This window comes from Callospermophilus lateralis, chromosome 3 (genome assembly GCF_048772815.1).
Source record: "Callospermophilus lateralis isolate mCalLat2 chromosome 3, mCalLat2.hap1, whole genome shotgun sequence".
Classification (NCBI taxonomy): Eukaryota; Metazoa; Chordata; class Mammalia; order Rodentia; family Sciuridae; genus Callospermophilus; species Callospermophilus lateralis.
The window spans coordinates 155,152,134-155,166,926 of record NC_135307.1 but is presented as its reverse complement, the minus strand read 5'-3'; the positions used below and the strand labels follow the sequence as shown (position 1 = coordinate 155,166,926).

The 14,793-nt window shown below is 39.1% G+C and overlaps 1 protein-coding gene across 4 annotated transcripts in view; it reads right to left on the bottom strand.

Moving 5' to 3' along the window:
* Ralgapa2 (Ral GTPase activating protein catalytic subunit alpha 2) overlaps window positions 1-14,793 on the bottom strand; it is a 325,597-nt gene that overhangs the window by 16,907 nt on the left and 293,897 nt on the right. For 2 of the 4 annotated variants that reach the window (XM_076851457.2, XM_076851459.2), the window contains 2 exons: window positions 5,402-5,523; window positions 2,387-2,947 (listed from right to left, as the gene is read on the bottom strand). In XM_076851457.2, coding sequence (XP_076707572.2) covers window positions 2,934-2,947; window positions 5,402-5,523 — 136 coding nt within the window. In that variant the 3' untranslated portion in view covers window positions 2,387-2,933. Of the gene's footprint in view, window positions 1-2,385; window positions 2,948-5,401; window positions 5,524-14,793 lie in introns of those variants that run through there. The other 2 variants (XM_076851460.2, XM_076851458.2) reach the window with 2 other exon arrangements.

Sequence of the window (14,793 nt, the reverse complement as noted above, 5' to 3'; positions counted from 1 at the left end):
ACACTGGCTAGCTTACTGAGGTGTGGAGACAGGTGTGAGTTCTTGAATAGAAGTGAAGTAAGACAACTTGCATTTTAAAAAAATGTCTGGGTCATCTGAGTGAATTTTAAAATTAATCCTGCCCTTTATTATTAATAAAAAGCTAGCAGACATGGATCTGATTATGGGACTGTCACCACAGGGTGGGTACTGGACTAGCATTTTCATGCATAGAATAGGGAGGTGAGGGTGAGGTTGTCCCTGCTTCCAACGTGCCCAAGACCTTTGGTTGTTCCTTCATGGCTTGTTATTCAGCTTAGTACAAAATTAACATGCAGAGGTTAAACCTGAAGTTTCTTGAAGTCCTTCTAACTCCATATTCTATGATGTTCTTTGAAGGAGTCAGCAAAGTTACGATAGAGCTAAACACATAAGAGGCATGATATGTGCTATCAATCAAAACTTTATTAGGACCATTTTAGTAGGAGGCATGAGGGAGATGGAGAGGAGGAGAATACTGAAAGAATCTGTAATAGGACCACCTTTCAAGGAATGGAGAAAATATTTTTTGGGATTAGGGTTAGGATTTACTTTGTTTCTGGAAGCTACTTTTTTTAAATTTTAAATATTTATTTTTAGTTTTAGGTGGATACAATATCTTTATTTTATTTTTATGTGGTGCTGAGGATCAAACCCAGTGCCTCACAGGTGCTAAGCAAGCACTCTACCACAATCCCAGCTCCTGGAAGCTACTTTGATTATTAACTTACCAGTGAAAGAGTCAACAAAATCTTCCTATTAGGATCTGCACTCAGATTGACAAGCCTGCAACACCTTGCACATGTAACCACAGGGTATGGTATGAAGGGCTCAGCAAGAGAAAGATGGTCCAGCTTTACCCCTAGGGGCAGAGGCCTGTGAGTCACACAACTAGTTCATGCATCATCTCCATCCCAGATTCACTCTGGAGCCAATGCGTGACAGGAGTGCTCTGTCTCCAGCTTTGTGAGTAAATTTTATTGGCTACCAAGCAAGACACAATGGCACCAGCTGTTTTCTAGTAAAGTTTCTGTGAACTTCCTGCAATGATTTTGTTGTGGAAAAGTATTATAAAATTATGTTCTATGAGGTATATGAACATAATAATCTCTTCCAAGAGGGCTTTCCATACCATTGTGAGAAAGATGAAAGTTTGCAGTTTGGGGCTATGGTAGGCATGGCAGTGGCATCCTAATACTGACAATGATCTATCTGATTTAAACTCCAAATAGGATCTTCATGAAAGTGGCAGAACTGGATGGAGCAGAGTGAAGCAATTCCTCCCACTTGTTCTAAATCCTGGATCCTTTCCAATTCAGCTTATCATGAAGGAGAAAGTATTACTGACCATGTCTTAGCAAAATTAAATGCTGTGTTTATGAGGGCTAACAAATAAACAAAGACCTGTGCTCCCTCTGCTGGCCCTCCATAGCAATATTGAAGTAGAAAGGAACCATAACCAGCATTGGTATCTTCAACAAATGCAAGTCAATCGGGGTACAATGGGAACAACTCTCATTTAATTTGGTTTTGGACATTCTTTGGTAAAAATCCATCTTTATAAACTTCTGATCAAGGTACTTGGAACTGCTTAAAACTAGACATTAAAATTAGACATACCTATAGTCCTTGATTACAAAATTGCTAGCTATGACTATAATAGTGATTTGGGGATTATCAACAGAGACAAATGGATTCCTCCCAGATTTTAAAGTTCAGGTACAATCTCTAGAGTGGTTCAGGAAAAAAATATCTCAAGTCCAAGCAAAAGTTTCTTTTCTCTTTTGATTTTTAGGAGGAGCTTCCAAAAACTAAAGATTTACACTATTTATGTCCTTTTTGATAATGTCAAACATTAGACTAGATTCTCCAACTCATTAGCATGCAGAAGAATGACCTCATGGTGAACAGATGCACTTGGCTGTGAGCTGCAGTGATTACATCAGTCCCTCCCCAGCACTCGAGGGTGCCCATTTCAGTTAACCCTTTATAGGCCTTTCTGCTGGTCCCCTTCCTTGGTAACATGCTTGAAAACATGTTACCACATAGGCATGTGGGTTACATGCATATAAACATGTATGCATAGAACATATACGTGTTAATTGCAACAAATATTTAAATAATGGTTAAAATATTAACCATCTTATTAATTATATTATATTAACTATAGTAATAAAACAGTTAATATTGTAACATTGGTTTATTACTGGTCAATAGGGAAGGCAAACCACAAGTTAGGTAAAAAGTTGTTCAAATACCAACTGTGTAATGGGTAATTGACAGAAAGAAGCAAGGCAGTTTTAAAACAACATTTTCTTATTTGGAAAATGAATATATATATTTTTTTTTCTTAAAGCCCTTTGACAAAAGCTAAGCACTTATGTATCAGCCTTCCATCCCTAGCTGCAGTTGACAGGGTATCATGGATAGAAGCACTTCCTTTGGCCACCCACTCCCCAGGGGTCCTTGGGTAGATAGCACCTGGGTAGGGAAGCTCTGGGAACAGGGCATTTCCCAACAGTGGCATCTCTGGGCACAACGGATCTCTTTTCAAAGGCTGATAGGGGGGCTTTTCTTTTAGCAGTGGGGGCTGCATGCCATGTATAACAAATATAGTGTGAAATAAATACACTACTCAGGTGACTCTCTCTCTTTCTTAAGGATAAAGCTTTCTGTTATGCATATACAAAAAAACAAAACCAAACAAAACCTAGGAGCGCCTAATTCCTCAGATTGTGCATATGCATTTGAGCAGAAGCCTAAGGCCTGCTTTGATGACAATGATGGCCAGAGATGGTCTGATTGGGTCCTAAGTGCACTGTGGGAGCTTAAGCTGCTCAGGGTCAATTTTTCCAGTTGGCTTGTTGCTTGGAAGGGCAGACTTCACCTCAGTTTCTTACTTTAAGCTGCCTGGCTCATCTGGGTTTGACTGTACTTGTCCCATGGAAAACAAAAAACAAAAACAAATGCTATAAATAAAAAAAAAAAAAACATTTTCATCTGTAAAAGTACTAAGAGATGGGGATAAGGATTCCTCAAAAGCAAAGCTGGTGTGTAAATAAGAAGAGGATGGGGTTCTGAGAACCTGACTGTATGTGGTGCTGACATGTTACATCCTCATTATACCACCCCCACGATTCCAGTTCAAATCATTTTCCCTTTCTTCTTAATCATTTAAGGTTAGATACACAAAGTGTTAAAAGAGAACATTATGCACAGACTTAAAATCATACTGAAGGATAGATGTGATATATGTATAAAAGATTTTATCACTCAACACTGAATTCTCTAAACCATGAACATTATGAAACATAATACTGATGTTAATCTGACAAGATGAAGAAGTAGCATCTGTTTTTGATATCTGGCATTAGATTTCACGTTCCTTTTGTAAAAGTTCCAATCCCCATACTCATATTCTCTTGGAATCTATTCTGGTAGGTAACTCTATAAAGAATATCACCTTTTCAAGCCCATTAACAATCCTCTCTAAGTAGATGTCATAAAATCTTAAATTATTCCTAGGGTCTCACTTAAGGTGTTACCTACACACCGACTCATTTGAATTGGTTTAAATAATTATGAAATTTTGGGAAAAGATCAAATTAATTTATACAGAGGCTAAAATATTCATAGAAAATAAAGCCCATCATTATTTGTTTTGATAACATCTTAATCTGCAACCTTAAGAATATAACAGTCAAGGAATGTAAAAAATGTAATTATTTAAATTTTTCCTTTAATTTTTAGAAATGAAATGCTTTTCCAAGAGTTTTTTTTTTTTTTTTGGAAAAAAAATCCTGCACTGAAAAATCAAGTCCCAATATCTCATGAGGATGGGAAAAAGCTGAAGGAGATCTTTAAAAAATCAGCTTGCTACAGATCCTTCATGTTCTTTAAGCAAAAAAAAAAAAAAAAAAAAAAAAAAAAAAAATCAGAAAAAATTTTAAACCTCTAGCCAGTCTGGGTATGAAATCTTCATTTCCATTGAAACAGATTTTTTTTTTGGTCATAGAATGTTGGCAGAGTGTATAAAAGAATTCAATTCACAGCTGTTCTACTTTTTTAATGTAAGAAACATTAATCAAAGCTTTAAGTTATAAGCTTTTCTCATGTTGTTTAGTATTCCAGTTCAACAAAGATCAATAGAGGCCATCCCAGTGTTTCTTGACGCCTCACCAGGAAGCAGAGGCGTGATTATGTAAATCGCTGCTCCCGCACCTCTGCCAGCTTGCTTATCTTCCCAAGCCTTCTGCCTGCTGCTCCTGGCTCCCTGTGCAAGCGCATGCCTCTCCCTCTTATCTCCCAACAAAGCTCCGAGAGGCAAGGATTGAAGCCAGCGATGTTAAACAATGATGCATGGCTGATTTTATTTGTAAGTGATTTATTTCACCGAATTTAATTTTTTTCACTTTGTGTGTAAGATATTTGTTAACAAGTCAGAATAGGAGAAGTGAGGCAGTGTTCAGAGACAATTGACACAGGTTAGAAATCTATTAAGCACTCTCACGGATTGTGTTGAAATCCGCGGAAGATGATGGAAGCCCTGCATTGAGGGTTTCAACATGTGATCACTAAATATCCTATTTACTGTCTGAAAGGCAATTAATCTATAACTACATGCAAAAATTTACAAGTAATAATACTAGTCTTTGAAAAAAGAACTTATAGTAATCATATCATCTTGTTAAGTGGCAGTGTAAATATTTTTTTTTTTCAAATTGGAAATGTAAAAAGAGTTAAGTGCCTAGAAATAAGGAAATCTATGGCAATGTTTGCAATTTGCCAGTGGTCTAATACATAAAAATGATTGTAAGCCAGTTTCTAAATGGTTTCCACACCAGGTGCTGCTCCAGTCAGCGGCTTGTCCACATGACACCGACCACTCCAGAGAGAAGTGTGCTTGCCGCACTCTGTAATGATGGGCCTGGGGACACTGTCCTTCCATGTCTCCTGCATTAATCCCTGACCCTAGTATCTCGGCAGCATAATCCCCATTTAGCATTAGTAGCAACGGCTTCGACTGTGAGGAACTCTTTTTTGATAAGTAAGCACTGATTCGGGCATTGCTTTTAAACAACATGTTCCCAGCTCAGCAAGAAACCCACACTCCTGAATGAACCAGAGCACATTACTGAGAAAAAGTTCATTAACCTTGCTAGATTCGGGGGTTAACAGGATAGCTGAAAAAAGGAATGGAGTGAACAGCTCGGATACAAAACAAATTAAAATGAATGTCATCATTCCTTTTGATATTCATTAGTTGATTCAGAGGGAGAATGCTCTCCTTAAATTTGCAAGCATTTATCTGTGAAAAACAGGTGTACATCTGCTACTCGAATGCATCTTAAGCGTGTGAGAGGAGAATAATGTAGACACTCACCCGTTCCACTGAGGGAGTAGCTGGGAGAGGGAGAAAAGACTTGAGCTGCGAAATCCTCAAATGTCATGACTTCTCGGTGGTTCTGAATTATTGCTTCGAGATACAGCGCTCTCTCTTCATAGCTGAAGTAATCGGTTAAGGAGACAAATGCATTTGCAAAACAACATGCATAGCAGTGACAGTCTACTTTGTTTTAAATACACTTATGCAACTTTGCTGTTTGTATGTAAAGAACAGTATTTTGCAATCTCTTTAGCATTTTGTCAGAAAATTAAATATTCATCATAATTAGTAAGATATGGATTTTAACACTTAAGTTTCTCTTAAATTTTAAATACATTCAAAACTAGCTCCACTAAAAAATACAAAAACTAATGGTTATAGAATAACATCAAGGCATCAGTAAGATCCACTTAAGCAAACAAAAACAAGAAACATTGATTGCAATGGCATTTCCTTCTGTTGACCATTGTGAGACAACCCTGGATCGTCATTTTCTATTTGGGTGGATAAAACATTCTTGTGAGATTACGGACATAGTGAACAGATACTTCGAGCAAGAACTGGCGATATGAGGGTGGACATATTTTTTAAAAATTAAGAAAATGCAAGTTACTGGGAAGAGAAAAGGTCAGAAGGTATAGTCTGAAGGGACATCAGAGCCACTAACCAAAATAAACTCTAAATATTAGAAAATCAGAATTAATATGTAGGAGAATCTAGCAAACAGTGCACAATGCAATTGAGAGAAAAAAAAGACTATTGCCTTTTAATTAAAATTGCAGTCTGGAACACACAGCATTCAAATGTGTAATCAAAAACCAGTCACCAATAAAACTTATAGGCGTAACACGCCGAAGCAACTTTCCAGCTGTCTTAATAGGACCCCTGCGTGTGGCAGTCTTTCACAGGGCAGAAAGCAAATCTTCCCCTTTTGTGTGTGGCTTCTGTTTCCTCGGAAGGTGAATCATGCACTTCCAATAACAGGATAACGTCAGAACAATCTGACAATGGATGAAGGCACCACACGTACGACTTTATGAATTAACACTTGGGGAAGTCAGCATGATGTCTCATTTTCCCCTTCTTTATTATCAATGCAAAAGTTAAAAGATGTGTTTTGGTCATTTTGAAAATTGTGCTAATTCTTCAGGAAATAGGGAATGTGGATCAACATCAGTTTGTAATTTGTGCTCCAAGAGAGGAAAAAGTAATTTTAGCATTTCTCACTTTATCTTAAGACTACCTTTTCAAGATGGCCTCTTGAAAAATGTAAGTTGGTAATAATTATACCTTTCCAATTAGCTTCCAGTAGAGTCTGTGTTTTAAAATAGGCATGCACTTTTCTATTTTCTTTTGGTAAAGTATGCACATTGATTTCTAAATGCGGATTCTTCCTCTTCCTACTCTGTTATACTCAAGGATGATTTCACACCAAGAGGTGACCAGAGACAATCTAGATCTGTACCGTCTGATATGGTAGCCATGTATCACATGTGGCTATCTAGATTTAAATTTTAATTAATTAAAAAATAACAACTCAGTTCCTCTGTCCATTCTATTTCAAGTATTCAAAAGACATATGAGACTAGGGGTTACTGTTTGGGGTTTCCCAGAGATAGGGCATGCTCTTCATGGAAAGCAATACTAGAATTTCTCTTTAAGCTTGTTTTATGCAACTTTAAAATAAAATAAAAAAGAAGAAGAAGAAATGAATTTGAAGAGTTCAAAAGTAGACCCTCTAATGATTTATAATCTGTCCTATAGATGGTCACAACAGCCCCAGGCCTGGGCAGCATGAGCCAGAACTAGCTCCATGGCTGTGGGCTGAACTCCTGGTGACTTGCCTTAATGAACAGACTGCCAAACTTCCTCAGCAAGAGGCGCCTGCTCAGACCCAATTCTAGAGGGACCTACTAATGCCATTCACATCTCATTATGAACACGCTTATTCTGCACAGCACTTGGCTGTCGCCAAGGCTCGGCCCTCCGTGTATGGCCCCAGCAAGCCGCTGGTCTGAGGAACAGCAGGGCGTTAGGCCTGAGTGGCCGTCTGGCGAACAGGCACTCTGACACTAAGCTGGCACGTGCTGGCCCAGCAGGGGCTGAGCGAGGCGTGACAAATTACTCAAAGAGCTGAGCTAAACTTATGGCTGACAACCACCTGAGCCTTCGGACCTCCGTGGCCCGCTGTCAACGCTCAATTCATGGCTCCCCCTTTCAATCCACAGTCTGCTTGTAGGCCTGGGTTAGAGCAGGCGCGTCCCTCTAAAGACCTGTCATGCTCTGCCTAGGATCGTCCTGCTGTTTCCTGAAAGGTCCCACTGAGTCCAACACATCCACATACAGTGCTCAGGACAATGGTGAACAAAATAGAAATGCGTGTGCATTTTGCTAAATACTCCATGGAAGGCATATCTGGAAAGTGGCTTGCTATGTTAATCAAACTCACAATCAAACCTACAAAAGGGATGCTGTGCATGATGCCACAGAAATTGACCCCAGACAGCAGCCCATCATTCTCATCCTGGATGACACTATTCAACTGTCATAAGCTTGTCCTTGTCAAGGCTGAGAAATCTGGGCTTCCAAGAGAAAGTCCAGAACTACATTTACAGGGGGCAATAATCAAGTTTTGAGATTTTCTGACTCAGTGAATATTTATGGTCTGACTCTTAAACTAAGGCACTATGGAAGACAGAACAAAAAGGTCCTTCCAGAACTGGATACTAGAGGAAGAAGTGTTCATTTAGCAGAAGATCCCCAATCTTACCATTTATGTCCTGGACTGTCACATGTAGCACATGCTTCCCCAGCCTCCAAACTGCAGTGTTAACAGTGCTAAACTGGGTGTTGTCATTTAGACAAACATCCATTAGGGCTTGGGGTGAGACCAAGACATCATGAAATGCATTTCACTTGTGGCCTAAGCCAGGGCATGTATACACCATGACAAAGAGAAAACAAATATCATCCTAGCTCTGACAGCATTTAGAAACAGCCAAGAGACTCACTGATGCCAAAAAAACATTTCTTTTAGTAGCCTTAAAAAAATGTCACCCTTGGATCTTAACTGAATTTATTAGTAGAACTACCAGTAAGGGTGATTTGGGCCATATTATCTGATATTTTCTTATCTAACAACTCTAGGGCTTCAGTGTTAGTTGCTTTCTATAAGAAAGGATATCTGTAACTTAAATCTCAAAATACTTTTAAAGTCCTCCTCATGTGGGAGATATGTTAAAATGTACACTGAACATTGAAATAATGCCCACTGGTCGAAAGTCAGAGAACTCTGACTGAAAGCGGGTGGCTTAAGAAGCACCTAGTCACAAAAATCTGGTATGTGTTTCAATGCTAGTCACTGCCCTTTTGTTCTATAAAAAGTCCAGTAACACATGAAACTTAGTTCTATACTGAATTTCATTAAAGGTCACATATAGTAAGTACTTTTTTAAAGAGAAATTTGTCTCCTTGACTACTCAACTTAGAAAACATTCAAATTACTAAGCAGAAATTCTTCTTGGTTTCTGGGTAGTTTTGAATTTCTTTAGTGACCCACTCTATTCATATTCCCATGTAGGGATCTTCTCAATTAGTAATAGTCCTCTACTTACATGTCTTCATTGGTTGTACTTTATCAAAAATTTCCAAGAGAAACAGACACACACTGCTAAATATGTGTTGCAAGAGCCTGAGAATCCAAACCCATCCCTCCAATTTTATTTTGATTATTTGTTTTAATTTTTTAGAAATGATAGCAACACCATGACTATAAGGAAGGAGCTTGCATTTTGATGGAAGAAGAGATTAGGTTTGAATTCTGGTCCTTTTCTCCTTAAGATGGAGTGCCTGGGGTAAACTGTTCCAACTCTTAGCCTTGGTGGTCTTACGTGCAAAATGGGAATACTGATGTGCTATCCAGGCTGCCTGGAGAACTAAAGAGAATCCTTAAAGCTTCTACCCAGGTTCCTGAAGAAGAAAGAAGTATGGTGAATCTGGATTGTCTGCTCCCTGACCCACTGAATATGGATTTATGGATGACATTCCAGAAAGAATGTAGTGGATAAAATAGGGGAAATTTCCAGTAGGGTTTTATTGCAAGCAAACCTCCTCATGTTAGATCCTCATGAACTGGAAAAGTCCTATGGCATCAATTTGACAGCAGGAAGTGGAAGGTCAAAGAGTTAAAGTGATTTTTAGAGTCACAGTTACTCTACAGTGGAATCAAGTCCAGAACCCAGGTCTCCTAACTTCCACTGCTCTCTGCAAAGTTGTGAATCCTAGCACACACAGGGTTAAGTTCAAGGTTGCAAAGTTGGGAGCTAAACTTTTAAATAGGACAATGTGGGCTATAAAAGTCAACTTGCAATTTATACTTCAGTACATAACTACATAACATTTAAGGGGAATCTCTACCTACAGACCATGCTGATTTCATAAAATACAGAAAAACCAACTATTACCCCATTTTAATTTCTCTTTGCTTATTCAAACTCTGTGTTGGTTGACTGCTACTTAGCATTTTAACCTTCCATATTTTGGAATAACTGTCTTACGGCAAAGAAAAAAGAGAATGGTTTATAAGATGCTGTGCTGCAAACTACATTTTCTTTTTAACCATTCTAATTCCTCTTGCCTGGACCTTCTCTTAATTTTCCAAGAGTAGATATGATACCTCAGTTTGGTACAATGGCCTCAAGGGAAGTTTGCTTTATGACATCAGTGTGTATGTTTTGTACTTATCCTTAATTTTTATTCCTAACTCTTGTAGTTCTTTAATACCAACACAAGCAAGTCCAGAGCTGGCCACCTTTATAACATTGCCTAACCTCTAACTCTACAGCAGTCTTCTGCAAAGGAGGGGAAGCCATGTTTTGGAATCAACTGGGAGATATCAGACAACCACATACCTGTCTGAAATGTTCTGGCAACTTAGCCTTTTCTGCCATTGTCCTATTCCCCCAAGTATGTGAAGGACATGGACATGGAAGCTGAGTTCAAGTGATTTTCTAGAGTCAGTTATTCCATGTTAGTTTCTGTAAATGACCATAAACTGAGTGGCTTAGAAATGAATTCTTTCACTAGTTCTGGAAAACTAGAAGCTACAAATCTGCAGAGTCATGCTCACTTTATATCAGAGGCTCCAGGGGAGATTCTGTTCTTGCTTTTCCTGTTCTTTTTTTTTTTTTTTTTTTTTTTTTTTTTACTGAGGATCAAACTCAGGAGCATTTGACCACCAAGCCACATCCCCAGCCCTATTTTGTATTTGATTTCAAGACAGGGTCTCACTGAGTTGCTTAGTGCCTTGTCATTACTGAGGCTAGCTTTGAACTTGCAATCCTCCTGTTTCAGCCTCCCAAGATGCTGGGATTACAGGCATGTGCCACTGCACCTGTGTTCTGTGTATCTTTTATAAGGACACTTGTCATTCAGTTTAGCACCCATCTAGACAACCCAGAATGATTTTTATCAAGATCCTTAATCTATGCACAAGTTCTAGGGACTAATATTTGGACATATTTAGGGGGAGGTCACCATTTAGCCCACTATACTTCTTGAGGGCACTGAATGAGGCAAGTTCAGGCAAGTTCATCCCTATATCACTCATACTTCTGAGCTTATAAACATTCTCCTTAAGTGGATAAAGGAATGCCTAGAATTTGTGCCTACTGCTTCAGGTTACAATATTACTAGTATAGTGGTATTATATTATAGTTCAGGTAAAGCAAATTGGAAGGAGAAGTTATAATTTGAAGTAAAATTATGTGTAGATGACAAAATAAGTGATATAAAACTTTTATAAGAATGTATGGGCAAATTCTTTATGACCTTGCGGTGTGGAAAATGTATGAAATAAAACAAAAACATGAACCATAAGGAAGAAGAAGTAAAGACGTAAAGTCTCAAGGTACTAAGGAGGAAGAAAGCATCTTGAAAACATAGCTGACAAAGGGTTAGTAGCTAGAATATGTAAAGAACTCTTACAAATCCTGAAGAAAAAGACAATCCACTGGAAAAACTGGCAAAAGACCTAGGCATTCTCAGAGCTAAACTATGAATGGTCAAAAAGATGCTCCATATAATTAGTAAATGGGGCTATTAGAACAATAATGATATGCAATTTTATATATACCAGATTGGCAAAACATAAAACATGTAATGTCAAAGAGGATATGGAGTACAGGAACTCACAGAACCTACCAGTGGGAAGCAACTGGCTCAGCTTCTCAGGGAGGCAATTTGGCATTATTCAGGCAAGGGAAGAGATTAGAGTTCTAGGGGTCGATAAACCACTCTTTGGTTGTGAACTCTTGTACATGTGTGCTTGTTTAAAAAAGTTTATAACTATAGATAGAAAAGTTTTTGCTGCAGATACCAGCAAAAGAACAAGGGGAAATAAGCTGTTTTTAACTTTCTTGAGAAAAAAAAAAAGCAAGTCACTCAAGAATACATTTAATGCAATTCTATTCATATAAATGTTAAAAGCAAGTGATAGTGAAGAATATTGCCCAGGGCTACCTCCATATGTAGAACAACAACAAAGAAGAGCAAGGAAATGATAACCATCTCTGGGCTGTGAAGGAGGCAGTACGCAGGAGGTTTCAAATACATTGGTACAAATGGAGAATTAATTCAGAGACATGTTTTAGCATTCTTTAGTACTTATGTAAATGCTATGTTTTCTAGCATGTATGCATATTTCATAATAAAAATAAGTGATATGGTGGGAATGGGATATAGAACTAATCAAATGGATCTTTTCTCATCCATTAGAAAGATGAAATGAACTTCCTTATGTTTGTTAGGGAGAACAATGATTTAAAAAGTCCATTAGATTTAGAGAAAGTATACAAATATACAAGATGTGCTATTTTTAGGGCCTTTGTTTCAGAAATAGACCAGAATAGCAGAGCTCAAAATTTTCAAAAAGTCAAGAGGAACTCTGTCAGATGGAATTCAAAGAGCTCAAGTCAAACACAGACACAAATGCCACCCATGGGGGTGGAGGTACAATACCAGAAAAATACACTTTTCTATATAAATTCTTTTTCAAGATAGAGCTACCAGGCACTAACACCAACAAAATGGGTTGGGCAGAATCTAGGAATGGCAGAAATATTACATATATATCTATCTATATCTATCTATCTATCTATCTATATCTATATCTATATCTATATCTTGTGTTGGTCAGATTTTCATTGCTGTGACTAAAATATCTGACAAGAGCAACTTAAAGAAGGAAAGATTTATTTTGCTCCATGGTGTCAGAGGTCTCAGTCTATGGTTGGCTGGCTCCAAGGCAGAAACATCATGGTAGAAGGGCATGGTAGGGAGAAGTTTCTCAGCTCATGATAGTCAGAAAGGAGGAAGGAAAGAGTGGAAATTGGGAGGGGGAAAGAGAAAGAAAGGTGGGTACAGGGAAAAGGTTAGGGACAAGATAAAGTTCCCAAGGTAATGCTCCCGTGACCTACTTCCTCCATCCATGCCCCACCTATCTACAGTTACCACCCAGTAGTCCATTCATATTATTGATCTATCAAATGGATTAATACACTGATGAGGTTACAGCTTTCAAGATCCAATCATTGACTAAAAAGCCACATCTCTGTATCTTGACACACTGGGGGCCATGCTTATAATATATAAGTTGTAGGGGACATTCCATGCCCAAACTATAATAGGCCTACATGTGTGATTTCTCTACATGGTCTTAGTCTGCTCAGAAAACTTGATCTAAAGTAACTTTGTCATTTTTAAAAAACAAAACTATCTTCACTCAAATGTTCATTCATTAAAGAAATATGTACTGGGGTGGGAGTGTGGCTCAGTGGTAGAGTGCTTATCCTATCATGCACAAGGCTCTGGGTTCAATACCCTGCCATTCAGGGAATTAAAAAAAAAAAAAAAAGGAAAGTGTGCTGAATGTCCAGTCTGACCGTCTGTGCTGGTTGGTAGTAGGCATGTAATTTAAGATAAGAGGAGGCCACCCCACGTTCAGCATACCCCTATGACACTATTTAAAAGACAAGGTTGAAGAACAAGGCAAATTGTCCTTATACTGGTGCCAGGAAGGAAGAGGGACACAGTAGGTCAGAGACCTCTCTGAAGAGGTGGCAGAGGAGCAGTTACCCAAGAGTGAGGTTGGGTAAGGTGGCAAAAGCACTGAAGGCACAGAGAATGACATGAGTTGGAAGGGGCTAGAGTGTTGTAAGGAGGAGAAGGAAGACTGGAGCTGTGGAGTGGAGAGAGGTGGCAGGAGGTGCAGGTCAACCATGGGCTGGGTCTGGGTCTGGGTCTGAATGGTTTCAGTCCAGAAAGCAATGTGATATGTGATCTCACTTTACTATTTAGATGGCACTTGGAAGATGTGCACCACTAAGGAGAATCTAGAGTAGCTTGAAGGTCTGAAGGGGTCAATGCTGACTGGTACCACTATGTTCCACTAACTGTATAAGCACCTCCATATTCCACACTTACTCTTTGCATTTCAGAAAATAGATTTATAATATATATGTTTTAGGCATATAATACACATACACACACATACACATGTGCGCGCACACACACACACACACACACACACATACTTGGGCTGTAGAAAGATAAAGGTTACTTACAGATTTGAAATGACCAGGACATCTGAAAATGGGCTTCAGCATAATTAGGAAGAATTGGCACAGAGAGGGTCATGTAGGGTGATATAATATATATATTATATTATACACACACACACACACACACACACACACACACACACACACATACTGTGCTCACTGTGGAGTAAAGAAAGAGTTAGAGGAAGGTAGTTTGTGTGTATGCACAGAAAGGCCTAGAAGGGAGATAGATAGGTGGAGAAGAAGTTAGTGAGGAGGAAGAGGTGGTGGGGGCTTCAGAAAGGCAATGGTGGAGAGAAGGAAGAGAAGCTGCATGGGGCAGAGGTGCCATGTGGGGCAGACACCTCTGGGCATGGGGTGCCCGCCATTGGTGAATGGGAGGCAAAAAAAGTCAGGGTACAACTCAGGAATCATTACTCAGGTGAGTATGAGAATGGTGTAGATGCTGATGAAAAGGGCCTGGGGAGGGAAGGCAGGGTTATTAGGGGTTAGGAGATGATCTTGGAGGATGGTGGCGGGGAGACTGCAATGCTGGGATGCCCTGCTCCCACGCTAGAGGGTGGGCAGAGGTAAAACAACAGGAAAGGGAGAGGGAGGGATGGAAAGAGAGTGGCTTGGCAAGAAGCCACAGGAGAAACATTTCTGGGAAAAGTAGCTGAGCCTCTTCTTTGATGCCCTTTTGTATCCTTAACACTTCCCCTGGCACCTGGCACCTGGTGAGATGCTCTACAGGTGGGTTTGGTTCGCATTTTCTTGCTAGAGATAAATGGA